At 40.1% G+C, this 13,846-nt stretch overlaps 1 protein-coding gene across 1 annotated transcript in view; it reads right to left on the bottom strand.

Annotated features, from left to right (window-relative positions):
* WRNIP1 (Werner helicase interacting protein 1) overlaps nt 1–13,846 on the bottom strand; it is a 45,576-nt gene that overhangs the window by 15,928 nt on the left and 15,802 nt on the right. The window contains exon 4 of the mRNA XM_018556922.1: nt 4,068–4,273. Within this exon, the coding sequence (XP_018412424.1) occupies nt 4,068–4,273 (206 nt within the window). The remainder of the gene's footprint in view (nt 1–4,067; nt 4,274–13,846) is intronic.

Genomic DNA, 13,846 nt, shown 5'->3' with positions numbered 1-13,846 from the left:
CTAGGGCACAAACTTTTTCACGTAGGAGTCTGGAACCCAAGCTGTCCAAGCGAAAGTGGGGGCACACCTTTACTCGGAGGAAAACTTGTCTGAAGATTTGGCAGATTTGGAATGCCAGACTTTGCAGATGGACAAGCATCCAAACTTGTGGGGCCTCAATGCTGAAGTCAAGGGACTGGAGAAACAAAAGGGTCCCTTTTTTACAGACAGAGAGGGAGCTGGCAGTCTGTTACTTAGGCTTCTTTCACTGGGGAAGAAGAGTACTTTTGCCACCAGTAGCATTGCTACTGTCCCTTGAATGCCATGTGGGTCAAATGCTTCTTAAAATAGAGGTCAAAGAAAATAAAGAAAGTGAATATTTCAGTGTGCAACACCAAGACGATCACTTACATTAATTTAAAGAAACCTATGTAACTTTTAGTGGCACTGCTACTCCTAAAAGATTTTCATACATTGTATCAACACATTAAAGACAAACGCCAGGCAAAAGTGTACTTAACCCTTGCAGTGGAGCTACCTCCGCACTGCCAGGGTTAAGTGCTTGTTTTCATCTAGGTAAACAAATGGCAAACGCACTCATCAATTTGTTACCAGCTCTAAGCAAGGTGTCCATGGATCACATGTAGCAAAATATAAAATTGGGTGCAGGTTTGTCAGGAGGAAGCCCAACCTCCTTAAAGGCACAGGGACGCACAGCTGCCGTTGTGGTGTGCGGGGTCCCTTGTGCGTCCCTGTGCCTTTAAGGAGGTTGGGATTCCTCCTGACAAACCTGCACCCAATTTTATATTTTGCTACATGTGATCCAAGATGGAAACTCTCATAGTTTAGAGTTAGGACCACACTATATAGAGATGCCTTGGCGAGGCGGCTTTCAAATTTTCTGCAGAAGACGTGTATCTAAACCTCACCATTAACCTTAATGGTGAGACAAGTTTTTTTGCATGCTGGCTGGTGAGTGTGCTGGGAAACTTTTTGCTGTTGTACTGTTTTCATCTAGGGTCGCAGGGTGCAGTGAGGCGGTATACCCACTGCAAAGGTTAGGTTTCTGTGCCTGGAGTTCTTTAAGAACCTGACTGATACCTAAATACTTTGATTGAAGTGTTAATACAATGTGTGATATTCCTCCAGCAGCTACAATGGCCCTAAGGCCTTGTTCACATGGGTGGCAAGGGGGCAGTAAAATCGCATGGTTGATGTGCGGCCGCAGAGTGCTATATACAGTGCTGCGGCCATGATGCTTTGCGTCACTGCGTGGCAACATCAACAGCATGTCGCACTTGACATGTGGGTACACGGTTGTGGCGCAGTACATCAATAGACAATCCTATTGGGATTTAAGAAAAACAAAAATAAAAACCCTGCATTCTGGGGGTGACAGTATTGCCACCTGAATGCAGGGCAGCTGCTGCTCCACCACCCTCTACAAAAGCAATCTACTGTGGATCACTTTTCAGAGGGAGGTAGAGACTATAGCCCAGGGGTGCCCATTAGGTAGATTGTGATCTACCAGTAGCTCTCAAAAGGTAATGCTGGTAGATCACGAAGGGTGTGAATGGCGGCCCCTTTATTCCATTTTGGTATATTTATTTAGCTGTGCACACACCTATTAGTCTGAGTCTGCTGAGCCAAGCTCCCTGACACCTTCGTTGGATACTGGTGGTTGAAGTGCTATGTATTACATCAAAGAATATTAGTTTACACAGCCTGTTGCAAAATACAGCAAGGTGAGCCAGGAGAGAGAGCAGGGAGAGACAGATAGGAGAGAGAGAGGAAAGACAGCCAGGGGAGAGAGAGCAAGGAGAGACAGCCACCAAAGAGAGACAGCAAAGAGAGACAGTCAGGAGAAAGAACGAGGAATGACAGCCAGGACAGAGAGGAGAGACAGCCAGGTGGATGAACAAGGAGAGACAGCCAGGAAAGAGAGAGCGAGGGAGTTTTTTTTTTCTCTCGTTTGTAGATCTCATGTAGCTTGTCATTTGAAAAGTAGATCTTAACACAAAAATTGTGGGCAACCCTGCTATAGCCCATCTGAACTCAGTCTAAAAGTTTCATATGTATACGATATATTTGATTAATTTGCTGTTCTGATAATACACCAGGTATGGTAGTACACAACTGACCAAAGTTTGAAAAACACTAGCCCAATGTGTTGTTTGCAAACACATTTTAAAAACGGTTTACAAATGTATACAGAATGTCAGCATCTCTATTTTGTGAAGTAACATTAAAGGAGAACTATGGGGTTAAGGCTTTTCCCCATAGTTCTTCTCAGGGTAACGGGAGGACACAAACTAGCGTCCTCCCGTCACCCTAGGCTCAGTATACCGCGAGCTGTAGCTCGCGGTATACTGAGACGCCGCAGTATACCGTGAGCTGCTGCTTGCAGTATACTGGGACGCCGCAGCTGAAGCAGATCCCGACAATTGTGCCGGGATCCGCCCAGCTGCGTGACTGACAGCTGGCTCTGCCTATCTAGAGGCAGAGCCAGCTGTACCCGCCCCCTGCCCCGTCCGTTCCGCCAGTCAGCGCTGGCGGATTGGAGCTGGGAGGGGGGAATCCAGCCCCTCCCCTGTCACGGCAGAGAGCCGTGACAGGATCGAGAGGCGAGCGAACGCTGCTATGTGTTCGCTCACCTCCCGATCTACTGAGCCGACCTGCGACAGTCTCATTGTCACAGGTCGGCTAGAACTATGAGGTGAGTGAAAAGCACTCACCTCATAGTTCTCCTTTAAACTATACCTAAACTTATGGGCATCTATATGACACAGTTATAAACACAGCTTACTTTTGGGAAAAAACTAAATAGAGGTCAGAAAGTCTTGTCACCTAATATACACGCTTTAAAATGGTAACAGTGAAGCAAATTATTTGTTTGTATTCTTCCCGATAATACAACCCCCCCCTAAATGTCTAGGGTACTCTGATAGGATGTGGCTGTTCATTTATCTTATATGGTAAAAAAAAAATCTTTCTGCACTGCAAGTCGATTCCCCTCCCTTGCACCTAAATTCATTCCTGACTTGTTGTATTTATTGTACAGGCTTTGGGAAATATTTGAGGAAACATATATATATATATATATATATTCACAAAGCTCAATACACAGATCCTGATATAAAGTATTCAAAGCTAAAGTCTGTCCAGGCAGAGCTACACGCTTTGCAATTTGATAATTCCACTTATCAGTAAAGTGTCCCTGGAAATGGTTTTGAAATACTGGAAGGTGTCCAAGTTTCAGAAAACATTTTAAGCACCTTGTGCTGCCCAGAACAAAAAAATATTTGTGTGGGTGCAAACATAGGCACATAGGAAACTCTTTTTACTCCATCTTCAAAAGAACCTTTTTTTCAAGAGGTGAGTCAGTCAGAATGTTCAATGATTAATGCATCAAACAATGAAAACTGCAAGTAAAACCTCTAGAGAGATGTTATTGCTAAACTTATTTTTATACTGTACTATATGGGACAGTCTGATATATGAAAATGGTCATCTACTCGCTGTATGTTGTAGGTACTGGTTACATAGTTACATAGTATTTGAGGTTGAATAAAGACACAAGTCCATCAAGTCCAACCTAGTCCAACCTATTGTGTGTATGCATTTATGAGCTGATGTATGCATGTGTACGAGTCCATGTGGTTGAGGACAAGAAAAAGCCAGTAAGGTACGCACAGTCCATGCATCTTTCTAGGGACAAGGGGATATCACTTCCTAAAGAGAAACAACTGCTAACACCAAAAACCTGTTTAGGGTTGACATCAGTTCTAAACATATACAATGCGCAGTTCCACAGGTACACAGCATTACTGAGCCTTTTAATAGCACTGAACATTGTAACTGAATGACATGGTGGAAAAAAATTATTAAAGCAATAACGTAATAACTGAAAAAGCAATCTCTATCATGCAGAAGCTGTAACACAGATGTGGCTATTTGTAAACTAGATATGGGCATGTGCAGCTCTTCTTACTTGCTAAGCTGGATGTAATTTCCAAATTGCTGACGTTAGTTTAGGAATATGCTTAATCCTTAACACAGCCTTATTAAGAAACAATGTTTTTACTTACCAGCTCGGTCATAGAGAATATGGGAGCGTTGTAAGCCCTCCTTAATGTGCTCCTCCTTTATAATCATTCTTTGCTTCTGTGGATCGTCTCCTGCTGCAAGTCTAGCTTGAACTGAAAGCTGCAGCCCATTCAGACCAGTTCTGGCATCACCATCACAGAGATGTGCTAAAGTTGTTAGAGCTTTATCCTCTATAAACATTTCAGATCTGAAACAAAAAAATAAATAAAGGAAGACCGAATTATTATTAAAACCAAAGATTTTAAAAACAGATTTGGCATACAGACAACAGACATTGCAAGAACAATGTACAATATGAAATGCATGGTATGAAAATCATTACAAAATATTTTTTGGACTGTATCGTTAATGAATTATTTGACCAGTTAAACTTCCTCCATTTATCTATTGGCAAGAAAGAGAGATAGCCCAGGGCAGCATCTTTCATAGGCAGTGCTGGGGAGATCCTGATATATGTGGATATTGGGGAAAATTAGGCTCTAACAAGGGTCTTGTCATAACTTGTCTAACAGATTTTCCCATGTATGACCAATGTTCTTCATTATGGCATTGTAGAGGGCAATGACAATGTCTACATTGCAGAAACCCATAGCAACCAAATATAACTCATCTTTCACTGATCCACTCTACTAATAATCTACTACATTCTACTTAGTACTTTGTGCCTCGCAGCTGGGGTTTGCAAGTAAAGTCATCATGCAAGGCAACAGTTTACTAGAAAGTATTCAATGTGAGCTATTACATTCTTAAAGTAGTACTAAAGGCTGGGCGTTTATTACCTTACTGCATTCTCTGCATTAAGGTAAAAAATGCCCAGTACCTTTTTGTGCCAACCACCGCCACCACTACTTACCCAGTGAAGACTTGTCACCGCTACTGGTCCCTGAAGCTATCCTACATTCCCCGAACTTCCTGTTTGCAGGGGATACTGAGGACAGAGGAGCCATAGGCTCCTTTTACCATCAGTCAATCTTTTGGGAGGAGAGGTGGGGCATGGTCGCATGCTGTGTGTGGACGCACAGCACAGCATGCGTCTATGGACACACACAGCTACTTGACGGAAACGCGTATGCACAGGTACCTCCACTGCAGCTGGCTAGCTGATTGAAGGCACCCGCACAGGGAGCCGGAGGGAGAGCAATGCAGGGACCAATTAGAGAATGAGGAATTGATACATTTTAAACAAAAGGTACACAGGATTTGCATAAGTGTGGCCCTCCGATGCAAAAAAAAAAAGAGACACCAGTGGACATATTTATCCTGCAGTCAGTTAAGGAGATAAAGGTTATGGTAGGAATCATTAAAAAAAGCCACAATAGGAATCGTTAGGCACTGCAGCCCTCGTGTCCACTCTTGAGGAATAGGTTTTGTTTCAAATTTTTTTACACTTAGAGGCCTCGTAAAATTCATTTTTTTCCTCTATGTTTGAGATTGTACAGACATTACATGCCTTTCATTGTACACCTGTTTTGTCAGCTCCTTGGTCTACAGAATGCTATTTAAATAAGTCACTAACAGACACTGGGGCGGTCCAGAAAATGGACGTATTTATTTTAGGATCATGTTACACTAATTGGACACGTGTATTCCATTTAACTATTATGTGACTTCCGAAGGTAGTTGGTTGCAGCTTATTTAGATGACTTTTCAGTTATTCAATTAGTTTCCCTGACTGCTTCACACTTTTTTAGTTTTAAAAAATACCAACAAAAAAAAAGATAATGTCAACAAACCTAACATATAGATTTTAATTCATTGTCATGTATGGCTCAATAAAACAATAATGAAGAAGAAAAAAAAACAACCAACCCTGGACAGGTCCAGAAGATAACATGTGGTTATCTTGGAAGAGCTGCGTCTGGTTATTATCCAAAACACCACTAACATGTCACATGCAAGGAATCCCAAATTTAAAGTGCCTAATCTTGTGTGACTGCTAGTACCAGGTGGCTGGGTCTGCTTTCGTGTACATACTATCCCATTATTGGGAAACAGCGATGGGTTAGGAAAGGAAACGTACTGCAGAAATGTACTCTCCTAACCACAACACATAGAACATCAAGAGGATGGAAAGTCTCTTACATGCGTCACTGTAGAGAGACAGATGTACCCAAGCTATCACTATGCTGTCTGGTTATCTGGGAAGAGTTTTAATCCCAGTACATTAACTGTCCCGACATGTTACAAAAAACAAAAACAAAATTCAGCCACCGGACCCTCAAGGGAAAAAAAAATCCATTTTAATATGGTAAACTTAATGGAAATGCAGTTAAACCAGGGCTTGACAAATGTTCCTTGAATCCCTGAGCCAGCTGAAAAGGCTAGGAGTCAGGTTTTATTTGCGGGGGGCATTTCACATTCGTGGGGGACTTTAATTTGTTCTCAGTACTTTTAATTTAGTTTTATTTAACTTTATTTTAAAAAACTGTATTCGCACGCAGAAGGGGGGGGGGGGGGGGAGTTGTTTTTTATTTTCATTTGTACTTATTTAAAAAAAACATTTTACCTTTTTATCACTTTTATATTTTTTTAATTTGTATTTTTTTATCACTCTTTTTTTTTTAAATTGGGAGTTTTACAATCATTTCCACTTGATAAGCATAGGTAGCACAATGGCCAGGTAATACATTAATGAATGGACTACCTTAATGCAGTTGCAATCACCTTGCTGCTGTACTGATGCCAATTAAACTACCAATACTACCAATATGTTTTTTGACAATAGAGGTAGGAAGTTTATTTACTTGGTTTAAAACCGGAAAACTCAACTTTAATTATATTCTGGCATTCTAGTAAAAAAGTAGGTTTAAATAGAGGATGCCACTAGATAAAAACTCAAGCAAAAACTGAAAACACAAAGAGTAAATAGAGAACAGCTTTATTATCTAAAATCTAAACTAAAAAATGAAGCATTAGATATTTACAGGAAGAGGACAACTTAGTCTGGCCAGGAGCGGGGATGGTAGACTACACAGACATGTAAATCTGCAAAGCTCCACTAACTGATCCTACTGCTCCTGGAATTATAATGACAAGTGTATCACACCATAAAACAACAGCTGCAGAAGAGCCAAACCTAACTAGTAAATATATATATCGGCTACATAGAAATAAACATGGAAAACAAATCTATAGACATTTTTTCCTTTTGTTTTCTTACAATTTAAATCATGTAACCAGTGGCAAGAAAGAATGAACATTTTTGCATAACTTGAACATACAATGACATTTTAAAAAAAACAAGACCTGGTAATTGTTTCTTCAATACCCACCACAATCAGAAGAATTTACAGTAATTAGTGTAAGATACAACAAATGGTATATCTGGTCTTTTTTTTTAGCAAATAAAGCCCAAACATTTTTTTTTTTCGTTTTGGATATAGAGTGGTGAGGAGTTTAGCCACTGTCAGGTCCTTATTGCTGGCTGTGTCACCCTCTCTATTTGTCTTGGTAGCTATTGTCAATGCCACTGAAAGAAAGGGAAAATCAACTTTTTTTTTGAGTTTCCACCAGAACAGAAAAAAGGAAAATATTTTAATGGGGATGCCTGCTCTAAGGATTTCTGTTGTACCTAGGACGACAGAAAATAGAGCAAAATCTCCCCAACAGGAAACAGATGGCAATAAAAAAAAATAAACAAACAGGTATTTTAACCATGCTGAGTGGTTCAGAGAGCATGAGTCCAGACCTTAACCCCATTCAGAATCTTTGGGATGTGCTAGAGAAGACTTTTCGCAGTGGTCTGACTCTCCCATCATCACTACAAGATCTTGGTGAAAAATTAGTGCAACTCTAGATGGAAATAAATGTTGTGACAATGCATAAGTGTGACGTAATCAACGCTAAAGGTGGTCCAACTAAATATTAGTGTGTGACTTTTTTTTTTTGGGCCAGGCAGTGTATATTACCACATGGAATGGACTGGCTTGATTCAGTGCATGCCATCTTATGGGAATTATTGAATTATGGGCATATTAGGTCCGCTTTGTGAATTCTTGTAGCTATAGCACTCATTAATTACAGTGCAGTCTAGTGTTCTGGATGCCCTTTTGATATCCAATCACAATGCATCAACGGCTTAGAACTGTTTTTTAATTAACAGTGTAAATATTTGCTGTTAGCAAACAGTGTATAAGTGTTCTTGCAATCAGGATTTATTTTTGTCAATTTAGACTTAAAAAGTAGAAGCTCCCTCTGTAATTTTTACCGAGTCTTTGCATATGTGTTACAGTGCAGTGCATATTATCACAAAACGTTAGGAAAAGACAGGTCATGTTCTCTATTCTACAGCTACTTGGCCCATGTGTAAATGTATTTAAGGAACCCTCAACCTCCAAAAGCTAACCAGTGTTGGATCTAATTCATCATTAATTTCTACAGATATTAGAGCTGTCATTTGTTACTAAATCATGTTTGGAAGGACATCCACTATTGTGTAATAACAGGTAACTCACACTGATCTCTCAGCATTTAAACATATAATATTTACTGCAATGTTCCACATGGGGCACACATAATTCCAAAGCGCCAAATTCCACCATTCCATGAGTTTTGGAATGTAGTTTTTGTATACCCGTTATTTGCATGTTTCAATGTGTTTTAATGTGTCATCAGTAGGCCATAAACAGTGGACACAGGAACATTAAGATCTCCGGAGATTGACTTGTAACCTTGAGATTGTCAATGCTTTTCCACAAAAACTTGGAATGCAATTATTTCTTGTAATTCGGAGAAGGTGCCAATAATTCTATCCAGTCCATTTTTGAAGTTTTGTGTGGAATGTGTCAGAGTTGGCTTTTTTTCCTCCACTTTATTGTGTCATACCAATACGAACAAAAAAATAAATAAACATGAGAATGCCTAAACATTTGTAATTGCAACAATTTTCTGCGCAAAGTGGTGCATTATCTGACAGAAATGCAGGGGTGCCAATATTTTTGGCCATGGCTGTATGTGTAAATGTGCCCTTAAAGCACATGTCAAATAAAAAAAACAAAAAAAAAAAACACACATGCAGTGCATCCCTACAATACATGCACATGAACCCGTTTTGTTTTTCCTATAAAGACCCTACAAGTACTATAAGATACCTGTCAATCTGCCACAAATGCACACAGCTCCTGCTTCCTGACCACACACAGCATTTTTGTGGACAATGTTGTCACCCCCCCATCTGTCTTTTGCTAAACTACTCAACTGCTTCTACACTCACATCTTTACAACAAGTGTGCAGTGTGCAGAGGACACAGGACCGCTCTGAAATTCTGATCAACGAGATTTTTTGCACTTCTTAAAACAGATATAACAAAATTCTTAAAATGCTTTAAATATTTAACAGACCGAAAAGGAACAAATAAAAGAAGTTCATTGTTGGGGTTTACAAGCACTTTAAAGTCGATGTTACCATATCACTTAAGCTTTAACAAGTCAATATAATTTTGAAAGTTGTTTTCAATCTTGTAATCCTGCCCAGAAAAAAGGAATTCCATCATAGTGTAAAAGCACGATACAAACTTACATTACTGTTGCAAAAAATAGGACAGGGACATTTAATTTTGCAGTGCAATATTCTCAACAGCTTACATAGGGAGCAACTCATTTTTGACGGCCCCTGTATTTACTTGTAGCATAAAACACTGCTGGTAAACACACAAATGAGGACGGACTTTAAAAGTTTAGTTATTGATATATATGTATAAAGTAAATGCCCCAAAATACGGTTTGTAGGTTATGTTTTCATGTTCTATTTAAATGTGTTACTATTGTACATGCTGCAAATTTGCTGAGCCACTGGAGGGAAAAAGATCTTGGCAACAGTATTTGTCAGTATCCAAAATAACACAGCATACATCAATCTCTGAGATGTTCTATGAACTTTGCACTTAGTTCTGCTGCTAGAGAATTGTTTACTTACAGCAATGTTTCTATCAACCATATAACATAATGTAAATGTATAACAACAAATACCATGAATGTGTATAAACACATATTCCCAGGGTAAGGGGCTGTGTATGTTTTATTTTTACTCACTACACTACAAATACAAACTTAAGTATAGCTAAAGCCAAAACTTTTTTCATTTTGGATACAGTACGTAAGGGCTAAAACTAGGGATGTACCCAGTGGCAGGACTACCGCTTGCCTCTCCCGCTCACAGCCGACGAACCCAACGGAGTGGGCGGGGGGGGACCATCCCCACAGTGAAGCATGGTGGTGGCAGCATCATGCTGTGCAGATGTTTTCATCGGTAAGGACTAGCAAACTGGTCAGAAATAAAGGAATAATGGATGGCACTAAAACAGGGACATTTTTGAGGTAAACCTGTTTCAGTCTGCCAGAGATTTTAAACTGGGACGGAGGATCACCTTTCAGGAGGAGAATGACCCTAAGCATACTGCTAAAACAACATTTGAGTGGTTTAAGGGGAAACCTGTCTTATTTTTTGTTTGCATCACAATAAAAAAATATTTTGTATCTTCGAAGTGGTAGGCATGTTGTGTAAATCAAATGATACAAACCCCCCCAAAAAGGCCCATTTTAATTCCAGATGGTAATGTAACAAAATAGGAAAAATGTCAAGGGGGTGAATACTTTTGCAAGCCACTGTATGTTGCTTTTTTCTGACAGAGGCAACCAAACACAGCATTGAGGCCCCGACCAAAGCCTTAGAGATGTCCGTTAACATACCCTAAGGGCCCATTTACAATTCCACGCACCAGTATTATAATTATTATACAGGCTTTAGATAGCGCCAACAGTTTGTGCAGCGCTTTACAATATAAGGAAGACATTACACTCACAATACAATTCAAGACAAGATCGTAAGGAGGGCCCTGCCACTGAGGGCTTACAATCTAAAAGGGAGGGACAAGTGATCTATGAGGAGGTAGCTGTGTGGGGATGAATTGTTTGAGAATGTGATGGTTGAGCGGTTAGGTTGTGGTGGGATAGGCTTCCCTGAAGAGATGAGTCTTAAGGGATCGCCTAAAGGCAGTCAGAGTGGGAGACAGAGGGACAGGTTGGGGTAAATAGTTCCAGAGGATGGGAGAGACTCTAGTGAAGTCCTGGAGGCGAGCACGGTAACACACCCAACATGCTGTACTGTGCAAATTGCATTGTAGCGTGCCACTAATTGGGCACGCCAGAATTGGGCAGTTGTAAAGCTGAAAGCGGTAAAGTTGTAACCTAAATAGCCCACTTTTGTTGAAAAATGAACTATATATATATATTGCAGATTAACAGTCCTTTATGTGGTGGCTGAATTAGATTTCTTTCATTCTTAATCCTTTACTTTCACCTGCCGATTCTGCCAGCAAACACACTTTTGGCTCTTAGGGTAACAGCACACACTCACTATACTTTCTCTATGAATAAGCAGCATTGTCACCTAAGGACAGCAAGTGTCAGGATTACAGAACATATCTCATTCTCCTCTTCTCTATAACATAGGAAGGAGGTGTTTGGTAATCATAACACATGCCATGATAACATTGTTTGAGATAACACTGAAGAGTGCACAGGGCACAGAACAACACTGGATTTCTGGCAGGATCAGCAGGTTTTGATCATTGTTTGCACTTGATTGAACAGATATAACAAAACACTTGTAATGGTATATTTACCAGACAAAAAGGGAGCAGACAAGAGGAATTCATTGCCAGGGTTCACATATACAGTACTTTAAATGACAATCTTTATGTTTCTGCTTTTCTCATCATGTATGCAAGGGGCTCTTGAAACACAAAGCCAAGTTAAATGTTAATGTTCTGAATGCGTCTGCAAAGCCAGTGATCACATTTTGATTTAGAATTAATACCCAAATGAAAATAGGGAGCATCTGAAATGTGCATTTTTCATGAATCAGAGAAAATGTATACCCAAGGTCATAAAGGGCTAAGTTTGCTAACCAGTTGCCATTAAAAACAAGCACAGTTCCTTGTTTGTCACATTTTGTTCTTTGTGGTTAAAAAAGTATGGAGTCTATCAGCCGACAATGATTGATATACCGAGTGCTGGCACAAAGGAGTGTGAAGGGAAAGAAATTCAAAGAGCTGAGGGAATCCCTTCTTGACATACAGTAACATGATACCTCCACACTCAATAACATTCTGTGTTGCCTTCACAACATATGCAAAGGCTTCCCTTAGTGATCTTCCAGTTTACGTGGATGGTGGGAAATGACACACATCTCTATGTCAAGACAAACATTGGGATATTTCTGTAAGAATACGTTTATGTCTGATTAATGCATTACTGTATTATAGCTAAAAATAATATTTGCATGATAAGACAGCATGCAAAAAAAAATATTTTAGATGAAACTTCAATTTACTAAAATGTCAACAATCATCTAAATTCCGATTATTGTATTTAACACATTTTACATTTCTAATAATATTCTGAAGTTATATACAGTAGTTATTTTCAGCACCATTCTATATCTCTTTTTCTTATCAGATCATATTTTATGATGGTACACTTCTTTTGTGCAGCACCTAATTCATAGTTCTCAAAAGGAGCTGACAGGCCAGCTCCTCTTAAAATAAAAGCGACTATGCGCAGCTTAGTGATAGGGGTACATGAAGCAAACATGCTCCAATAATAAACCAAGTAAGATCTGCTCATGGCCATCTCTGGGGTCCTAGGTTGTCAGTGACTCCTTTGAAATTTTAATACTTCACCATCTTAATGATTAGATGAAGTCTTTGTAATAATTCTCACACTTCCCAAATTCCCTACAGTTAAATATACCAGTACTGAAGGAACAACGTAAGGTACCACAGCTAATTCTCCATCTAAAAATGCTAGTGTACGAGCTGTCATGATGATTCGATGACTTCAAACACTTTTTGACTCACTGGCCCAGGTATAAGTATCTATATAAGGAATGCTGGCATTCCTCCGACTTCACTTCCTGCATGCTTGTTCTGGCTTAGTGAATTGGAAACTAATTAAGCCAGCAACCAGGATTTCCAAAAGGTGATCAGTAATGGTCACCTCCAGAATTCTCTCAGTGTAGCTTCCCCTTAAGTTACTGGGGCTGATTTACAACGGACATAGAGGATGTTGACTTTTGCAAACTAAATGCTAGCAAATAAGGTAAACCTGTGTTCACTTTGAGTACCCAATCATGTGCTAGCAAAACTCAGTTGTTTTTTTACCTTGCTCATGAAGAGATATGAGGGTTGATTTACTGATGACAAATAGGCTGTTCACTTTGCAAGGGAACTTTCCCTTAGCTTAGTGAATGAGGTGAAGCTCTGCTGACTTTCATCATTCAATTGTGTGCGGGCAAAAATACTGTCTTTTTTCTTACCCTGCACGTCATTATGTATTCTTCACAAAGTGTGTTTTTACCACATTTACTAAGCTAATGGAAAATGTATCTGCAAAGTAAACATTACCTTCCAAAGTGAACAGCCTATTTGCCTTAGAGGTCTGGGCGTTTTTTACCTTAATGCATTATCTGCGTTCCGTTAAAAAACTCCCAAAATCTTTTTCTCTCCCAGTCCCCCCCCAGTGCCCCCCACACTTACCTTTCACAGACGCTAGTCCCGAAGTGATCCTCCATTCCCCTTACTTCCTGGTTGCAGGGGGAGGATACGGATGGCAGAGGAGCCATAGGCTCCTTCTGCCATCAAAGAGAGAAGGGGAGTGGCCTGCCACAGGGCTGTGTGTGTCTATGGACGCACACAGCCACTGCGGGCACGGGGGCCTCCATTAGCCGATGGAGGCACCCGTACAAGGGGCGGGGGGAAGA

This window comes from Nanorana parkeri, unplaced genomic scaffold (genome assembly GCF_000935625.1).
Source record: "Nanorana parkeri isolate BGI_ZX_2015 unplaced genomic scaffold, ASM93562v1 scaffold258, whole genome shotgun sequence".
In the NCBI taxonomy this organism is placed as follows: Eukaryota; Metazoa; Chordata; class Amphibia; order Anura; family Dicroglossidae; genus Nanorana; species Nanorana parkeri.
The sequence above is the reverse complement of the archived record's forward strand: the minus strand, read 5'-3'. Positions and strand labels throughout refer to the sequence as shown.